Source organism: Diplotaxodon limnothrissa, linkage group LG16 (genome assembly GCF_057381915.1).
Source record: "Diplotaxodon limnothrissa isolate DT_005_m linkage group LG16, D_limnothrissa_male_GT1.1, whole genome shotgun sequence".
In the NCBI taxonomy this organism is placed as follows: Eukaryota; Metazoa; Chordata; class Actinopteri; order Cichliformes; family Cichlidae; genus Diplotaxodon; species Diplotaxodon limnothrissa.
The window spans coordinates 32,913,229-32,934,240 of NC_140611.1; the positions used below are offsets into that span (position 1 = coordinate 32,913,229).

The 21,012-nt window shown below is 39.2% G+C and overlaps 1 protein-coding gene across 1 annotated transcript in view; it reads right to left on the reverse strand.

The window, feature by feature from the left end:
• Positions 1 to 527: 527 nt before the first annotated feature.
• Positions 528 to 21,012, reverse strand: part of LOC146616502 (inactive dipeptidyl peptidase 10-like) — a 147,382-nt gene continuing 126,897 nt past the window's right edge. The window contains exons 17-26 of the mRNA XM_085373762.1: positions 18,942 to 18,989; positions 17,471 to 17,572; positions 11,858 to 11,927; positions 11,377 to 11,571; positions 11,244 to 11,298; positions 11,040 to 11,139; positions 10,467 to 10,525; positions 3,747 to 3,822; positions 3,388 to 3,461; positions 528 to 644 (exon numbers count right to left, since the gene is read on the reverse strand). Coding sequence (XP_085229888.1) covers positions 528 to 644; positions 3,388 to 3,461; positions 3,747 to 3,822; positions 10,467 to 10,525; positions 11,040 to 11,139; positions 11,244 to 11,298; positions 11,377 to 11,571; positions 11,858 to 11,927; positions 17,471 to 17,572; positions 18,942 to 18,989 — 896 coding nt within the window. The remainder of the gene's footprint in view (positions 645 to 3,387; positions 3,462 to 3,746; positions 3,823 to 10,466; positions 10,526 to 11,039; positions 11,140 to 11,243; positions 11,299 to 11,376; positions 11,572 to 11,857; positions 11,928 to 17,470; positions 17,573 to 18,941; positions 18,990 to 21,012) is intronic.

Sequence of the window (21,012 nt, forward strand, 5' to 3'; positions counted from 1 at the left end):
CTGTTACATATTGTCATACGATATTTTTGTATTGCTGTGTTTGCCCGAAGCTCAGAAAAGACTATATGAGGTAAAGGCACCTGCAGGAACTGTTTGGTGATTCGGTCTGATAGTGATACGATTTGGTGGATTTATAGGTGATTTTTCTCTGTTCACAGAATGTATTCACATGAATTCACAGTAGATTTCAGGAAAGATACAAAAAAAAATACAAGTTTCTTTGATTCCCTGACATTTGTATGCATTACATGGTACAAACATTCAAAACAGAACTCTAAATGGTAGTATAATATTAACCTATCTTTTGTTTTTCCCCACAACCTCAGATTCACTGCTCTAACTTTCTTTGCATTCCAACAAATGTGAAGGGACCTAACTTAAATATTATAGGTCAGTGGGGTTTTATTAATCATTTTTATCAGGCAGCAGATGTTCAGGGAAACACAACCTCTCATCGCTGGCTCACTACAGCAGTTGCTCCAGCGCACTCTCCATAAAACCACCTTACCACAGGAGCTTACTTGGAGCTAATCATCTTCATTGTACCCCTCCTCAAAGCAGCGGTTGAAAAAGTTCAGCACTGAGCTCAGAAAGTAGTGTTGACTCTTTACTGAAATAATGTTGTGTCCTTCATCTGGGAATATCTAGTCAGAAGGAAATGGAAAGGAGAGTCATTATTTCTTTGTAATAAAAAACATAGAAATGATGTATATTCTAAGTGAAAGAAAGGAGTTCCAAAAACAAAATAAAACATTGCCTTGATATTAACATCATAGTACAGCCAACAAAACTACACCAGCAAATACCAGTTAGCATTGGTAATAATCAGCTGACATTGATGAAAGACAAGAAAACAATGAACGGATGAACTGGTGACAGTATGTTCTGATCTGCGGCTAAGGATCTCCTGCTAAGATCTTTTTGCCATATAGCACAGGGAACCTTCACTTGTCTTGTAGACTCTAACCACTGGATGCGCTCAAAGGACTAACATGCTAACACTATTAGGCAAGTGGTTATAATGTACTGACTAAGCAGGAATTGTGAGAGTTCAGGCTGGGCTACTTGTGTTTTCTCTTTACACATTTGAGCAGAAACTGTTCAGAGGTAACAACATAGCAAACATGCTCCAGTGCTACCCTATGGTCATCAGGATCCACACTCCGCACCACCCCAAATAAAATATGCAAATACAGTGACTATATAGAATCAATCTAAAGTGTATAAAGGAATTGAGACACTCATGTTGAAGAATACAATTACTGTAATAAACTAATTAAAAAAATTAAAGGAACACTTTTTAATCAGAGTTTAGCATCAGTTACATTTTATAACTTAACTTTGATATGATATTGATCTGTTCAGTTAAGCAGCAGAGGGGCTGTCAATCAGTTTCAGCTGCTTTGGTGTTTTTAAAAGCTCCTCTAGTGCAACAGTTACTAGAGGGGTAACAATGAGAGGATGGGAATTAGAGAACCCCCAAAATAGTAATGGCTTTGCAAGTTCTTTGGTGTTTTTTTTATGGTTTTTTTTTTTGTTGTTGTTGTTTTTTTGCATTTGGCTAGCAGGGCACTGCTGTGAATGTATCTGACTAAACAATCAGAAACAGACTTTATGAGGGTGGTCTGAGGTACCAACATCTTCTAGTGGGCCCTGTGCTCACACCACAGAGACTGATTGGCATTTGCTACAGCATTCCAGAATTAAGAATCAGAATAAAAATCCAGCATGATTTTCCCATGGAGATCTGAGGAGTTTTCAAAGTGTTGTGATTTTTTTGTACAATTTTGTTGAGCAGTGGGTGTTAAACATGACATGTGACCATCACGATCATGTTCGGGGGAGTAGCATGCATTTGAGTGCAGGGAGATGGCATATACATTTATTTTAATGACTTTACACCCTCCTGCTGATCAACAGCTGGTAGAAATGAGAGAAACTTGACTTATAACATGAGTATACACCGAATTCCTTTTTAGTATGAAAAGTATCTCAAAAGAACAGAAGTGTAGGGGTCTGAGCTGTACCATTAAATGAGTTTTTATTTTAAATACCTCTTTTTAATTGGCTACATCACTGTGGTAGCCAGTTTAAAAGAGTGTATAACTTGGTCTGGAGCAGATTAAGTTTTTTTTTTCTTACAGTTTTCACTGCTTCATTTCCAAAAGAACATAACATTACAAAGTAGCTGCCCTTTTATACGCAACCCGCCGAGGCATACCTTACTAATGCCACTAAAGAAAGCTGTGATGGAAGTTACAGTAGTGTAGTGTAAGTCACAACGTCACATGAATGTGAACGCATTCAGATGATGATTCAGAAAATATGTCATCTGTTTTAATGCTGGTATTAATCTGCTGCCATGTCAGTTCTACACTGCTGAAACTCCAACTAAAAGACTGAAAATTGATCAGTTACATTTTTCAACTGTTTATCATATTTCATGTGCCAATGCCAGTGCCTTAACATTTCTCTTTAATCTGGCCTCATTTAAAAGTGATTTCCACATCTCCATCATCAGACTACAAGACTGTGTCAGACTTAAATGCACTGAAGCCTATAATATTTAAATGTACCTTTAATGTGGAGCTTGCACATCAGTGCACTCGTAGTGCAGTTGTTTCTTTCTAATTAATAATATTAATTGTCATTTATATAAATTCAATAGTAATGGCTCTTAACTTATTTCAGCACCATGGGTGTTGCCATTAGATTTATTTATTTATTTTTATTCTTCATAGGTCTCTGTGGCTAGTTTTTCTGACAATGTTTCAGTTTGAAATAAGCACTTTCTCATACAGAGAAAGAATCAAAAGATGTCACATGCAGTTTTGTGTACCCAACTAATGCAAATGAAAATCAAGCTGAAGGATCACAGTTTTAACAGACTGGGGGAGATCCAGTAACCACTGCAGAGGCACAAATGCAAGGGGGCATGCCAGGACTTTTACTGAATTATCTAATTATCATCTTATACGAGAAGATGATTTTGAAGGCGAAACCGGCCACATTTAAAACGGATTTTTTTTTTTTTTTTATCTTTAACCACAGTTTGTAAAATCTCGCTGACACAAAATAGACTGTTTGGAAAATTATTCATATAAACGTTGCCTAGCATCTGCTCACACAAGCAGCTGTCCACAAACATTGCTTTAATTGCCAAGACCTGATTATCTTGTGCAGCAGAAAGAAACCATCACATATCTGACCACACTGCTTTCTGATATGGACACATGGGAAAGCAGAAGCTTTTGTTAAATGACTTTTCAACCTTCAGAGAATAAAAATAAGAAGGCTGGTTGATAAATTCACAAACACAGCACATGGGTCCGCTCTTGTTAGGGAACTGAAATGAATGTCATGCAGAGAGGAGATGGCAGAAGTCACCTGGAGAGTGTAGTTAATATTTGATGCAGACAGCAGTTTGACCAACTCAGCAGAATGCTGGAAATGAACATTGGCTGTCAAGAGAACAAAGAGTTGCAATGACAATTTACAATGCAATAACTTTGCACAACAACCATTCACCCCATTATGCAGAGCATTGTTAGGAATTCAGTAAAATAAAAGAAATGCAATAGTTAGACTAACACTTACAGTTTTTTTTCCTTTGCATTCATTTTTATGTTAAATTTGCAAAAAAGAATTGTCAGTATGTACTTATTTACAGTTAATTTGGCAGTAAACCCTACTTAATTCTACAGCTACATATCTGCTTCATCATGTTTATCTATTCCCATGCTCACCATCTGCTGTGCCGTGGATAATAAGAAAGTTCAATGGACTTGCAGGTCCTGTGATGTTGCTGAGCAGACTGGAAATCTGCAGGAGACAGTGAACAGTCACCACCCAGTGCAGAATCAGACACAGCTTAACTATATCAGATTTAAATCTAATAAAACAGCTCATAATGTTGAAGCCATTAGCATAAAACTTTGGTTAGAAGACAAGAAACTACATCTTTAAACAGCATCAGTTCCCACTCATAAATATTTATAGCAACTTCTATCAGATGCAACCAAACACAGATGGAAGTGTCAGTAAGCAAGGGTGGATGTACTGAAGTAACAAAACTGTCAAGTGACTGAGCAGCAGAGATCAAAGCTTCCCTTAATGAGTTTTAATTTTGCGCTGCCATCAGCAGAACTTTGTACTTTGCTGATCTTAAACAGAAACTTCAGTTGCAAAGGTGAGAGGAGAGGCAGTTTGGACATCTTAAAATCTGTTTGCATCTGGTGGTGCAGTGCTAGAAATACTGCGGAAACAACAGTTTTGATTTTTCTAGTTCAACCCAGACCAGACCAAAACAAACACATTTTTCTTTTAGTGCCTGCAGTGTTATTTATCCATGTAGATTGTTTTTTCATTAAATTTATTGGGCATAATTTAGAAACGCATACACCTGTGTTTATTAGAGCCCATAATTCACACTGCATGACAGAACATAACATAAAGCCAGTAAGTCTAAAAAACTCGCTGTGGACTTTGGACTGTGGCAAAGCATAGACCAAAGCACGGCCATAGAAACATATCTAAAACTTTGAGTGATCTAGGAAGCACAGTGGTCTCAATTAGGGCTGGGCCATATTATACCGGTCACGGTAATACCGGTATAATGTTAGGCAACGATAGGAAAATGAAATATCGCGATAGAATATGAGTAAAACGCGCATGCGCAGTGCCTTTGTTTTCATACGCACATGGCCGATTGTTGAGTGAAACAGATGAACCAGAATTGGTTTGTAAAAATGGTGCAACTTCAGTGATGTGGAACTGGTTTGGTGTTTGTCCGTCAGATACACGACAAAGCACATTTTTTTTTTGCAGAACATGCAAGCGGCCGTCGGACTAAGATGCCCTTAAATCTGGGAGTAATCTGGGTCCTAAACTCCGTATGCTTCAGGTCAAACAACACTGCAGCATCACTAAGAGTTAAAAACTGTCTAAATTCTTTCATCTTTAATAAAACGATCAGCATTGCTGCTTTACCAGGTGTAACTATGAAGTTTAACTTCCAGGCATCCATGAAAACAAAATGTATTACATTTAACGGAGTTAGAAGCTAGCAGGAAGCTAGCGGAAGTTAGCTCGCTAGTTACCTAAGCATGATATTGCATGTTCTGACTGAGACATTTCTGAAAAAAATCAAACGTACAGCTCTGCTATCACTTCCAACATAAATGAAGACAGGAAACTAAACAGCAGTGACGTTTGTAGGGTTACTGAAGTTGGGCTAGCTGGTATATAATAATGTGCTACGTGATCGCTAGCAACACAGCTATGTTAGCATAACATAAACAGTGAAGCTGGAGGACGAACACTAACACTTTTCCACTTATAAAAGTTAACGTTAAGGTTCCTCATGGTTAGAGACAAATGCAATCGCATGGCAGGATGCTGTAAAAGGACCAATCTTCAGTCAGGAGAACAACTGAGATAATCCATCCACAATACGAGGTTAGTCATTAATATACTGCAACAACATGGGAATAGAGCAGCTGCCAGAGAATTCAACATTAATGAATCAATGGTACAGAAGTGGAGGAAGCAAGAAGAATGAGTTTAATAAAGTTTGATTTATCTGACTGCTTTGTTTCGCGTAATGTGCCTTATAATCCTGGGCACCCTATGGTCCGAAAAATACGTACTGCACACTGCAGTTTAATGTTGCAAAGCACCTCTTATGTCAGCCCATTTCTACTGGAAATGCCTTTTGGTTAAACTTTCAGCAAGGAATTTGCATTTGCACTGTTACATTTTTATAAAGCTTTAATGTACATAAAAACCAGCTTCTTGTTTAAGTGAAAATAAATGATAGGTTGTCTTTTTGCGCTAGTAATGTTGTGGAGTTGTATTTTGTCTCGCATCAATTATATCGTTGGTTATATCGTTATCGCAAATTTTCAAATATATATCGTGATAAATATTTTTGGCCATATCGCCCTGCTCTAGTCTCAATAACTGCAAAATGAAAGATGATTGAAACTACCAGGACTTTTAACTGTTATAAGGTTCAGACATTGCCAATGAGATATATATATATATATATATATATATATATAAACAAAAACACCCAGCACGCCCCTGCGGGCGGTTTATCCTTCAAGCTCGGGTCCTCTACCAGACGCCTGGGAGCTTGAGGGTCCTGCGCAGTATCTTAGCTGTTCCCAGGACTGCGCTCTTCTGGACAGAGATCTCCGATGTTATTCCCGGGATCTGCTGGAGCCACTCGTCTAACTTGGGAGTCACCACACCCAGTGCTCCGATTACCACGGGGACCACCGTTACCTTCACCCTCCACATCCTCTCGAGCTCTTCTCTGAGCCCTTGGTATTTCTCCAGCTTCTCGTGTTCCTTCTTCCTGATATTGCTGTCATTCGGAACCGCTACATCGATCACTACGGCCGTCTTCTTCTGTTTGTCTACCACCACTATGTCCGGTTGGTTAGCCACCACCATTTTGTCCGGTTGGTTAGCCACCACCATTTTGTCCGTCTGTATCTGGAAGTCCCACAGGATCTTAGCTTGGTCATTCTCCACTACCCTTGGGGGCATCTCCCATTTTGACCTCGGGACTTCCAGGTTATACTCGGCACAGATGTTCCTGTACACTATGCCGGCCACTTGGTTATGGCGTTCCATGTATGCCTTGCCTGCTAGCATCTTGCACCCTGCTGTTATGTGTTGAATTGTCTCTGGGGCATCTTTACACAGCCTGCACCTGGGGTCTTGCCTGGTGTGATAGACCCCAGCCTCTATGGATCTTGTACTCAGAGCTTGTTCTTGTGCTGCCATGATTAGTGCCTCTGTGGTGTCTTTCAGTCCAGCTTTGTCCAGCCACTGGTAGGATTTCTGGGTATCAGCCACCTCCTCTATCTGCCGGTGGTACATACCGTGCAGGGGCCTGTCCTTCCATGATGGTTCCTCGTCTCCCTCCTCTTTCTTGGGTTTCTGCTGCCTGAGGTATTCACTGAGCACTCGGTCAGTTGGGGCCATCTTCCCAATGTATTCTTGGATGTTCGTTGTCTCATCCTGGACTGTGGTGCTGACACTCACCAGTCCCCGGCCCCCTTCCTTCCGCTTAGAGTACAGCCTCAGGGTGCTGGACTTGGGGTGAAACCCTCCATGCATGGTAAGGAGCTTTCTTGTCTTTATGTCAGTGGTTCTATCTCCTCCTTTGGCCAGCCTATTACCCCAGCAGGGTACCTGATCACGGGCAGGGCGTACGTGTTGATGGCCCGGATCTTGTTCTTGCCATTCAGCTGACTCCTCAGGACTTGCCTGACCCTCTGCAGGTACTTGGTGGTTGCAGCTTTTCTAGCGGCCTCTTCATGGTTCCCATTCGCCTGCGGAATCCCCAGGTACTTGTAACTGTCCTCTATGTCTGCAATGTTGCCTTCTGGTAGTTCAATCCCCTCAGTTCTGACTACCTTCCCTCTCTTTGTTACCATCCGACTACACTTCTCCAGTCCGAACGACAGTCTAATGTCATTGCTGTATAGCCTGGTAGTGTGGATCAGTGAATCGATGTCTCGTTCACTCTTGGCATACAGCTTGATGTCATCCATGTACAGGAGGTGGCTGACAACTATATATAGATACATATATATACATATAGAATAGAATAGAATAGAATAGAATAGAATAGCCTTTATTGTCATTGTACAGAGTACAACGAAATTGGAGTGCCACTCCCTTGGTGCAAGTTTCAATAATAAATATAAATGTAAAATATAAAAAGTACAAAAAAAACAATCGTAAGTACTCAAACAATAGTATGTACAATATATACAGGATAGCAGCATTAATATAATGACAGTATAAATAGCAGCATAATATAATGACAGTGACGGTATGGAATAGGTTCAATTGTTTTTGTGCTTATTTACTACGGTGATAGCTCTGGGAAAGAAGCTATCCCTGAATCTGTTTGTCCTGGTTTTATGTGACCTGTACCGTCGGCCTGACGGTAATAGTTCAAACAGTTGATTGCTGGGGTGAGAGTGGTCCTTGATGATATTGCCAGCTCTGCTGAGGTACCGAGAGTTTGCAGTGACCTCCAGGCTGGGCAGAGAGCAGCCAGTGATCTTCTGGGCTGTGTTGATGACCCTCTGCAGTACTTTCCTGTCTGCAGCTGAGCACCCTGCATACCATGTTGTTATGCCGTACGTTAGGATGCTCTCTATGGTGGCTCTGTAAAATGTCACCAGCAAGATATATACATATATATACATATATATACATATATATATATATATATATATATATATATATATATATACATATATATATATGTATGTGTGTGTGTGTGTATTAGAGGTGGGAATCACCATACATCCCACGATACGATATTATCACAATACTTAACGCACGATACGATATTATTGCAATTTTTTAAAATATTTTGCGATATTCAGATTCTGTACATAAAGGTAAACTTTATCAATATTTATTTCATCTAATATCAAAGTCTCACACTCAGTCTCTCATTTCAGTCAGTTTTATTGTTGACAAACTGAACGGTTTGTATTACAGTCTAGTCCAACTTAACTGATTGCAACCATCTGGTACAATTATAGCTATTCTGAACTATGAAATTTATGAAAACTATGCAGCCCCTTCAGCAACAGAAGAATTTGAAAGTAAATTAAAACAAAATATAATTTTACATTAAATAAAAAAGTTTTAAACTTAATTAATATAAAACATGTCTTAAATTAAAATAAGTAAACTGTCATGTTTATTGCTGCCCAAAAAAAAGTTAAACACATTTGGACAGTGAAGGAATGTCAGGATTCTTGCTCAGAAAAAGGATCAACATGCTCTGAACTCAGAGCATGTTCCATTCCACAAAATCCTTTTTTGTAACAAAATATCGATTTCTGCCGTCCCTGTATCGATACATTATTAGCAAACAAAATATCACGATACTACACAGTATCGATTTTTTCCCCCACCCCTAGTATATATATATACACACATATAGTTGACGGCTGCACATAAAAATAGCAACACAAATAAACCTCAGCCACTACTGGAGAAGAAGTGAATTCTACAGCGGCACAAAATAAAAAAAAATCAACACATATTTATTTTTAACAAAAATTCAGAAAAGGCACAGGGATAATACATTTTTTAAATTCTCCACAATCAGTGTGCACTCACTAAATTAAATTATGGCAACAAAATGAAGGTTTTGCAAGCATGGCTTGCAAGTATGTAATCCCTTTGCTGCTGCAAATTGTGGTGAAAACTTGATTGTGATTGACAAATTAAAACTAGTAGGCAAAATTTATAAAAACAGACACACCTTTCTACGATCCCATGACTTACACTGTACATTATAAATTATATACACTGCAGGACTTAACCTAAAGCCTGCAAGTACAAGAAACTCACTGGAGACTTCTCACTGTGCTGAGATAAAGATCAAGGGAAACACAGAAACTGAAACTTTAAGTGTTCTAGGGAGCATCGTGACCTCACTGACTGTTTGGAAACATCGGAAATGTTCAGAGAGACAGGAGTCCAACCAAAGTGAATGATCAAACAATGAGGGCTTTCATAAATGAAGTTATTAGTGTCCAAACATAAAGATTTGAAGAACTTCTCTGCAGAAAGAGGTTAAGGAATGATGACCACCTTAGCAGTACTATACCAGCCAGGTCTGTATGTAGCTACTCTGAATAAAAAGGTGCAGCACGATAGTGCTTAGTGTTTGCTAAATGTAAAGTTAAAAAACAAATGAGAATATACTATGATCTGATCAATCAAAAACTGAACAACGTGTGCCATCAGCTGTTGTTATCAACTATTAATACTTTGATACACAGAATCGTGGTGGAGGTAACTTCATGGCATGGGTTTTCTTCTCAGAGGCAAAAACTTGGAAACTGATCATAACTGGGGAAAAAATGAAGTGCAAAAAGAGTGAAAGTTTGTATGAAAACTCTGAAAGAGATGGAGGGCTGTATGCTGCAAATATAGAAGTAGATTTACAGAAATTCTGTTGTGGCACTGACAGATAACTTGCATGAGGGTTAATTTCATGTGGTTAGTTACTAACTGTGCATTTTTGCACTGTTCAGTGCTTTTTCACACTATGCCACATCTGCAACATCTTTGGTTTCCTACCACTAAACCCAGTCTTGTCCCTTTACATATTTATCACTTCCACTTACCTGGGTAACTTCTACACCATCTGTTCACTTTTGAACCACAAATACTTACAGGAAAAAAAAATTAAAGGGATAAAAAAAAACAACTCTCCCCTTTGAAGTGTTTCCTGTAAGTATTTGCTGTTAATGTGAAAGTTTTAAATCCTGTCATCAATCTGTGAGTGTCTGCATTCAGTATTCTTGTATTTAGTATTAGAGTTGTGACATAAATAAGAATTATTAGCTAGATATGAACATGTTATATGGAACATAATAACCCAAAAACCCACCACTAACATACAAGTGTACCTGGTATTTGTGGTCCTCTCTTGCTGGAAAGCCAAAGTATTTCTCAGTGAAGGCAGACCCTTTATCGAAAACCAGAATAAAACTGTTAACAGACATGGCATTGTTGTTTTAATTAACACATGATTAATTTAATATTACTTCTTCACTTCATGGTGGACAAATGGTGACCATTAATAACCAATCTTACTGCTCAGTGGAACCCCGACTTACGAAATTAATTCGTTCCCGTGGGTCTTTCGTAAGTCGAAAATTTTCGTAAGTCGAAGCACCCATCTCGCCTTTTGAGTGAACGATAGGCTATAGGCTAATAATAGCTAACAACACTCGAGTGAAACAGCTAAGCGCGAGTACGAAAGCAAAGGGGTTGTCACATGATTCGGAAGGCATTGTGGGCATTGTAGGCATTGTGGGCTCAGCCAATCACAGCCAGCGGATTTCGTAACACGGGCGAAACACGGGCAGAAATATTGCCCTTCAGTGCCTTCATAACTTGAATTTTTCATTTAACGTGGTATTCGTAAGTCATAACTATAACTAGTGACAATATTATTGTAAAGTCTTGAATAAGCTTACCATACAATCTCCAGTTTGTTATAGGAGTGACAGCAATGCCACACCTTAACACAGAGCTGTGGGAAAGGACCAGGAGTGTGGACAAGAAGCCTCCATATGCCTAAAAAAATATAGAAAACAATGTTTTTGTGAAAAAAGAATTAAATAAATAAATAAATTGCTAATTTTTATGCGTGTTTTAATTTCAGTTAAAGAGGCTGTTACCTTTCCATAAACTCCAACTCTGTTGGCATCAATATAGGGCAGCTTTACCAGATGCCTGAAAATTAAAAGAACATTAACTAAATGTCATTTTGTACGTAGTTTGTATGTAAATATTATCTGTACCAATACATACTCGAGTGCTGTGAGCTGATCGTGAACGTCAACAGTTCCCAGTCTCTGGAAAACCTCGTGTAAGATCCTCTGACCCTGGCAGCCACTGCCCCGCCCATCCAGATGGGCCACAATGACATCATTGGAACTGACCAGAACAGAGTCCCAGCTCAGGGAAAAACGGTCACTCACAGCCTGACCACCAGGGGTGCTGTCACTTTGGAAGGCAAAAAGAGTTTAGAGCGCCAAAGTTTTCATGAAAGGATGCAAAATAAACTACAAAAATTGAAGAAATAATAACAACAACCATTATGTTTTAAACACCTAATGGCCTCTAAAACATTACTCTTATACTCTTCTGGAGAGGAGGGCGGTCCCTATCTTTAGGTTGGGATTTCACTGTAGTCACTGTATAAACTCACTCTACAGTTCTTAACACTTCAACTGAAGCAGTAAGGCCGACAATGAGGCATTCTCAAAGTTGTTAAAACAAAGTTACGTACAGGACAAGTAAAAGTGGGTACTCCTTCGCTTCATCCAAAGCTATCGGGACGATTAACTCCAGGCGAAGTGCTGCAAAATAAATCAGTGTTCAGCATTCAGTCCAGAGGAGATTTTGGTGAAGATTCAGAATAAATTTTTATATGCAATGCATGTACATCTATCCCTCAGACTACATCAAAGCTCTGTGCGCTGCAAGGTCAACACATCATTTATTGGTTAATAAAAGAAATGGGAGAAGAACTGAGACTTTAGAGGTCAAGGCAGGTAGCACAAAGCTGGTATTTGAAAAGATTTACATTCATTTTAGCTTTAGTACATCCTTTAAATGGTACCATTTAATTCAGTTGACAATCAAAGACCGCGTGACTTGAGTCACCTAAGTGGACAGTGCATGGAAGTTTTCTCTTTTTTCTATATAATATCATAATGTGTGATGAGGTCATCAAAGTTTAATTTGATAAATAGAATACAATAGATTAAAATAGAATAGAATAGTCTTTTATTGGTATTGTACATGTACAACAAAATTGTGGGTGCTCCATGCCAACCGATCAGAAATAAAATATAAGTGCCAAGACAGCAGGAATAAATAACAAACAGCAGAAAAATATACAAACTAAAGGAAGATATGTAAAACAAGACAAAATGCACACACTGGAGAATAAAGTGCTTGTAAATAGTGCAAAGGACTTGGTTTGAATAGAGTCTGTGTGTGAATGGCCTGAGTGATCAGGGTTACTCAGACCATGGCTCAGATTAGTAGAGTGGGTGGGCAGGTGTAGTGTGTGGGGGTGGTAGTGTTTGTTACCAGTCCGAATGGCCCAGGGAAAGAAGCTGTTTATAAAACCTGAGGTGTGGGGACTGAATGACCTGAGGTGCCAACCAGAGGGCAGTGGGTCAAATAGGTGGTGGGCAGGGTACAAGGGGTCTCCTGTAATCACCCTTATTTCCTAATTATGTTCCAAGTCTGGGGACATATTTATTATGGATTTTACACATATATGTAAACAGAAGGAAGGAAGAAGGAACCAGCCCAAGCAAGATGGTGTAGCTCTTCATTGTAGTATCCTAAATTGAACATCAGAGGAAGATAAAATATGACGGGGAGGCAGAGAAGGCACCTATACTTATTAATTGGACAGCAAGCAACAGCTAAAACACCTGATAATTGACCCTTATCACCACCATCACCAAGAGAATAATGCACCAATAGAATAAACCATGCTAGGATGCAAACAAAACAAGAGCAAAAGAAGAAAAACAGGAGTTCAGTAATACTTTTGGAAACAGCTCTTGGAGTGTAAATGATTGAGTGCCAATGCTGAGTAAGAAGCTAAATACATCACATTTCTTCCCAATTTAGGAGGACAAAAGCTGTTATTTGGTAATGCTTGCCGTTTTGTGATGCGAGTCAGTGGCGGTCCCAGCCTGTTTGGCGCCCCGGGTGAACACTCCCTCAATCTATAATTGAGTGATCTGCATATATTAGTGCTATTTCTTAATTGTGTAAAATCTGTAATATAATGGATTGTTTGGAGTTTAGTCTGTTACTGTTGCTATTTTTACCATTTCTTCTTGGAGCAACTGTAACCCACATCATTTCCTTAGGGATTAATAAAGTATTCTGATTATGATTCTGATTGTTTCAGGATACATGATTCTGATTGTTTCAGGATACATGATTCTGATTGTTTCAGGATACATGACCTGCCATTATCCAATGGCAGGTCATGTATCCTGAAGCAATCACCACAACATAACCTAATAGACCTATACGTTAGTTCACAGATTCGCTTTGTCTAGGGTGTATTTCTATGTAGTGTGTGAATGTGCCCATATGGAAAAGATATATATAAATCTTATAAAGTTTTTATCTGTCTTGTATGAAACTTGTATGAAAAGCACATATAAGATCCCTTGAAAAATTATATAATGAAACTTGTATGTTTTGTATACTTACTAAAAAAATATATGAAAGTAATGAGAAAGTGGCCACTTTCATGAGTAAATCATGTATGTTTTTACTCTCTCGCGCTCACTTTTCGCATACAGAATTTCGAAAAAACATTGGTGCAAATTATAACTCTGTGTCATAATGTCTGGTGTTTTTGTGTTTGTTGGTTTGTTTTTATTTTGTTTTATTTTGCGAGTTGGTTATTAGATGCTGCTCCAGCCAGTCAGTGAATCCCCCGCCGCCCCGCCCTCTCCTCCCTGTGCTGTAAGTACCTCGCAAATGGAGGGCGCCCTTACTCCCAGCAAATGTGCGATAGAAAGCCGATCGGTGCCTATGCCATTCACAAAATGTGCTGGCTGACGTCGGGGCACCATGAGTACGAGCAAAATTATTTTTTTTTGCCGATGCCCGTGATGCCGCCCCCCACCACGATGCCGCCCCGGGCAACCGACCGTGTCGCCCGTATCAAAAACGCTACTGATGCGAGTCATGTATCATCCATCACTAATTCTCTAATTTGACAGACACTGTTAACATGTTTGACAAGTTTCAGGCAAAACAGTACACTTTTTTTGTTCCTACTGCACAATTGGGCAACTACACTAAGATTAGAGTTGGATGTCTCGAGACCGGTCTTGAGACCACATTTACGTGGTCTTGGTCTTGTCTTGTTCTTGTCTTGGTCTTGGATCCCTCGGTCTTGTCTTGGACTTGCCTCAGATCGACATAGTGGTTGGGAGATTTGGAGTCAACAGTATCCATGACACACAACGTAACGTTCGATAATGTGTCATGCGCAAAAACATCAGCTCTAAGAGCCGTGCTTAGAGAGTGCTTTGTAGTGAATCAGAAGAGTCAACTCCCATTGAACGAGAGCCGGCTCCTCACTTAATTTCCTTTCGCTGCTCAGCTCTCACACAGTGGCTCAGCTATGCTCGAATCCCTCCATATTGTGGCCAATCACATGCGAGGATATAGGATAATATCATTATGTGAAAAACAGAGAGGGTGAGAGACGCGACAGTCAAGTGGAGCGTGCGTCTGTGCTCTCTGTAAGTCAGTGAGACAGTAGACAGCGGTGAGGAAGGCTGTGTGAGTGCATCGCAAAAACACATAAATATGCCCGACACCCATAAACGAAGCAGCATCTGGCTGAAGTTTAAAGACTTTTTTTTTGTCTCGGCCTTCGTCTTGACTCGGTGTGTCTAGGTCTTAGTATTGGTCTTGTCTCGGTCTCGGTCTTCGTCTTGACTCGGTCTGTCTAGGTCTTAGTATTGGTCTTGTCTTGGTCTCGAAACCCTCTGGTCTTGGTATTGTCTTGGTTTAGGCGGTCTTGACTACAAGTCTAACTAAGATAGTCTGGTAATACATTGTCCTCTGATGGTGAACATTTTAGTTAACATTTGTAGAAGACAATCACAAAAATAGAGACTTAGGAATATTTTGATGGCAAGGAATTGCCAAAAATACTCATAAGAATCGGAACTTTTATGTAAATAACGAATAAATTCTTCTTTTGCCACTTTGCAGGCCAGTTATCCATCCATTCATCAATAGAATTCCCAAGCCAAAAAATTCCAAGCATTTCAGGCCTCCTCACATTGGAGCATGTGTGGAACACCTGACCTTGGAGGGATCGAAGAGACATCCCTGTCTGATTTCCAAACTACCTCAACTCACTCAAATTCTTGAAGTGGAGAACAATCACCCTCAGACTGGCTCCACTACAGACAGGCATATTGGTGGGCTTGAGGAGATCCTAGAACTATTCCTTCCAGTGGGAAGCTATGCCATCAGTTCAACTTCCACTATATACAGTATATATACATTGTGGGTGGGAAGTATTGTACAGCATTCTGGCACCTCCTTCAGGTAGTAGGGCCACAAGAAGGCTGGCCCTTGTGGCTCATATGGGCTGAGCCTGGCCCCATGGGCTAAGGCCCAACCACCAGCTTGAGCTCCTCCCCTGGGACTGGCTCCATTGTGGGGCCCCCAATCCTTTACCATACCTCTTCCTGAATCCGGTTGTTCAGTTTGACGTCACTATCAGTGTCTGGACCTAAACTCCGCTGCAGGTCCATATATCAAACGATCACTATGGCATTACTGAGAGTTGAAAAGCTGTCTAAAGTCTTTCATCTTTAATAAAATGATCAGCGTTCTGCTCTACCAGGTGTAACAATTGAGTTTAACATCCAGGCATCCATGAAAACGGAATTTATGACATTTAACGGAGTTAGAAGTTAGCAGGGAATTAGCTCGCTAGCTTCTATCTAAATACAATATAGCATGTCCTGACTGCGGGATTTTGGAAACAAATTAAAACGCACAGCTCTGTTATCACTTCCAGCATAAATGAAGACAGAAAACTAAAAAGCAGTGACGTTTGTAGGGTTACTGAAGTTGGGCTAGCTGGTATATAATGATGTGCTACGTGACCGCTAGCGACACAGCTATGTTAGCATAATATAAACAAGCTAACTTTTTTTCCACTCGATAAAAGTTAACGTGAGTGTTCTCGGTGGTCAGGAACAAATGTAATCGCATGGCAGGATACTGTAAAAGGACCAAACTTCAGCCAGGAGAACAACTGAGATAATCCATCCACAATACGAGGTTAGTCATTCATATACTGCTGCATGGGCTGGGCTGTAGTTACATCCTAAGGTTTTAAAAACTGAGCTTAAATAAATGATTAGCGGTAATAAAAGCCGAGGGAGGTCAACAGTGATCACTGACTGTTTTAGGAGCTTTTTGAGATCAAATAGAAGAAAATACATAACATTAAACATGTTAACAACACAAAAGCCATATTAAACGCAGACTACTTTAGGCCCGGAAGTAGGATTCGTCGCGTCATCACTGAACAACCGGATTACACTTAGTTTGGCTCTTCACTTAGAAACAATTTGCCTTGGAAGACTCTAGCATGGGCAAATTGCCGCCATGAACATAGCTCACTAGAGTACACAAACCTCTTCACTTAAATAAGATGGTAATTTGTGATGGGAGACACAAGTAATATAATACGTTTTCAAATTCTGGTGCAGTTATATTTTAGGTAATATCATTTGTATGACAGCACATGAGACAGAAAATATTTTTTATGCAAATTTACATTGTGTTTATTTTTGATAAGGTATTCAGATTTTCTGTTCCCATTCTTCCTTATTCTCTCATCCCTGAGAAAGAAGAAGCGGTTTATGTGAAAAGTAAGCCTGTGATTTTATTTCTGTTTAGCTTTTTTACGATGACATAATCACCAAACAAAGCTCTGCACCTGTTCACTCTGGTATGTTTATCCTAAAAAGATCTTAACTACTGAGCTCATGGGGATGTAATTTGCTGGAAACTATCTCAGTTATTGCTTTACATGCTGTTAAGGAAACAAGTTACAGTTACCCTACCTCTTCAGTGTCAGACAACTGAGTTTCCTGAACTTGGATGGAGCAGAAGAAGAAATGTGTTTTTCCAAGTGTTGTTATTACTCATTAATCGTCATGGGAGAAAATGTTAGAGTGGAGTGGTGATAAGAAATGTCTACTCATGCATACACAGACAATGAAAAACCAAACAAAAGCTCAAAGATGAATCTGAACAAATCGTTATTACAAATCACAACTTTTGCACATCATTAGAGAGGAATAAAGTTTCTTACCAAAGTTGTTGATTTGTACAGTTCTTCTTTCCCACTTGGGTATTGTCCTGTTTATCAGTGCATTTTTTAATTCTCTGTTATTTTCCAGAATCTTGTGCTCTGCTGGATGACAGCACAAGAAGAATTACTATTACTTACAAGAAAGCAACAAATATAACATCTATTAAAGAAAGCTTGTGTGTGTCTGCTAATTACTAGGAAAAAGAAACTGAACACGTCAAGAGTACCTCATTTAAAATCTTATTGACACTTATAATTATACCAAGAACAAGAAAATCAACAATATGTCCTCCTGTTCCTTTCATGTGTTTAGATGAAGAATGTTGTTGTTTATCTAATCTTACAGTGTTTCTAAATACACTGAAACAAACACATTTTCTTTCCTGACATCTAATTGTGACCACTCTGTCAGCTTAGTAAAGAATAATTTTTGACATAATATCAGCAGACAGACAATCCTTGAGTCTGTCTGTCAAAATTACAGTTTTAAACATTACAATAACCTTTATTTCATCTTTATTCCAGATTCTGCACTCTTAAGTAACATATGGTTGTTGTCCCCACACATGCAACTGACCAATCGTGTTGTTGTGATGTCTTAGAGCTGTGACGTCTTGGAAAAAGATGATTCTCTTTTTTTTTATTGCTTCTTGAATTGATCCTGCCAGTTTCATGTAGAACTTTCTACTGTCAGCATACATTATTGAATATTTCTTAATCTGCCTGTGTTCGTATTTGAGTCAGTAGTTGAAGTTTGCTGTCATGCTATCTGGTAAAAACGTAAAGTAAAAAGGCTTTTAGAAGTTATATAAAAATACTAAGGATCTGAGGATACAAAACAACTTCTTTTCATGGCATATCTACATCATTTCATGACACACTCACTTTAGATAAATCTGTTTGACATAAATTTTCTACAGTTTCTAAGATTCTGCTTAGTACTGAGTCTTTTTCGAAGTTGCAAAGCTATGACATCACAATGACAGTTGGAGTGATTGTCCTGAATACATGATTCATTCACACTTTGAGGTCCAAGTAATTTAACAAGTTGTATTAATTTCTGTGCACTTTGAACAGTGCACTTTGGACAAATGTTCCACTACATAAAAATGTGAAATGATAATACCAACTCTCAATCTGGAAGTCTGTAGTAGCGGAAGAAGTTGATCATTCCCCAGAGGCTGTTCTGAGTGCCTCTGATATATACTCAACAAAATTTCAAGCACTTAATGCTTCACCTAATTGCATCTTCATGCCCATTTTATAGGATTACGTAAACCTGCTGAATGATGATTTAATGACTTAGTCTCACAGACTTAATCTGCAAACGTGTGCTGACCAATTAATGCACTTTTCAGACAGGCAAAGTGTACTGACAGTGGAAAAAATCTATCTGGGCTCCCATATAAATGTAATGAGTGAAAGTCTAAATAGTAGATTTGTTTAAGTGTATCTGTGCAGGAAAACTTACTGTTCATATCATGTAGTTTGTGGAGAGTTGTTTGGGGTATTCCAGGTCCTGTAGAAATGTTTAAATATTAGTTAGTTCTGTGTTTTATTCTCAATGTTGTATTTTCCTTAGAAGGACATTGGAAAGAAAGAAGAAAGTGAACACTAGAAAGAATGATAGAATAGCAAATGAGATATAGATATAAAAATAGGCCTCAATGGCATTTTCTTTTACTCCTATAACTGTCATGGTCCCTGGGTCTTTGACCCAGCATTGTGAACCTAATGAGTTTTGTTATCTCTGTTTCTAGTTCTTGGTGTCTAGTTGGATTTTTGCTAGTTCCTTTTGGTGTCTAGTCTGTCCTAGTCTTATTTCTGTATCTCTGGAAGTCAGTTATGTCTCCATGTTTATTTACCTTATGTCTTCCCACTCTTGCCCCTGTACCAACTTGTCACTTAGATTTTGTTCAGCTGCACTTCCAGGTGTGTCCACTCTGCCTAATATCTTTCTGTGTACATATTGGCTGTCTCCCTTTGTTCTTTGTCACATCCTTCCTCATGTTGTGCGTAGTCTCTGTCAGTCTGGTTTGGCTTGTACTTCCTACCCTGCAGCTCCATATTTGTTTTTTCTTTTGTTTTCTTTGCCTTCTTTAACAGTGAGACAAAAGCTGTGATTTTAAGTTTAATTTGTCTGCTGACTCCTGCATCTGGGTCCGCTCTCTGCCCCAGTCCATGATAATAACTTAATTATCTTAAGGATAATTCAAACATAATTTAGGTTATCACAAGAGATTGTGCACTGAACACTCAATCAAACATAACTTTGGTCAGGAAACTGGTTTATTTGTCTTCTCCATGGACTCCCTCCAGAAATGGTATAGTAGAGTGACAAACCATTCAATGAGTGCTGAGCAAAAATCTATGGGAGAATTCTAAAGATGCAATGCAACGATGACAGATGTCCTGCATCTGCCTTAGAAAATCCAACCAATGGTCCAAAATGGAAAGATGTGAGCCAATCACGCTGGTTGTCAGATGCATCCATAGAGCCTCATGACCAGGGATTAAAGTAGGATTTGGCAGGTTGGGGAACCCTAAGATGAGGTGTAGCAGAGCAGCATGGGGAAAATAAATATTTAGATATATACTTAGTAACATAATAATTTGTTAAACTCCAGTAGATTTCTTTGTGCACAGGTTGACCTGTGCTTCTACTCCAAAATTCACTGCTCTCTGAGGATATAAGCATTTATGATGTCTTTATGACATCATAAAGCTAGTATTAAAGGTAGAATTTGGTGCATCTAACTAGCATCATTACCTTAAATATAAATTTCTGCTACCCTTGACATACACAGTAACATTGCCCATAAACATCACAGCCTGCTTCACACATTTCGCTAGCAGACACATTTTGTGACAAACTGCATAGCTTGTCTCTGTACAGATTCTCCGTCATTCAGATCAGTGTTTCCTAAGGAGCTTGAGATACTGGGCTTCTTTAAGTTTCCCCTGGGCTTCTTTAAGTTTCCCCTGGACTTCTTTAAGTTGAAGATGTTTCCCCTCTCATTCGAGAAGCCTCTTCAGTTCTTAAACTAGAGAGAGAGTCCCAGGTATTTAAACCTTAGTGGAGGTTAAGACAAAAGCTGCTTCATCCCAAGGACAAAGGTCCCAAACACAAGCTAAGCCACATAGTGTATGCTGTGAAGTGCAGTGGGGAGTGCTCAGACCTCTACATGGGAGAAACCTAACATCCACTCCATAAATACATGGCACAACATAGAAAAGCCACCTTGACAGGATAAGACTCAGCTGTTCATGTGCATCTAAAGGATAAAGGTCACTTTTTTCAAAGATCCCAATGTTCACATTTTGGACTGAGAAGACAGATGGTTTGAAAGAGAAGTGTAAGAACCCATGTCCACTATGAACAATGATCTTTGGATAGAGGGTATGGCTTAAGACACCAAGTGTCTGCCACCTACAACGCGTTTCTGAGATCCATTCCCAAGTGCCTCAACCCCCACTCACATCTTGCTTCAGTCCCGTCCAGTCACTTCCTTTCCAAGCTACTTAGACTGCACAGATTGTCA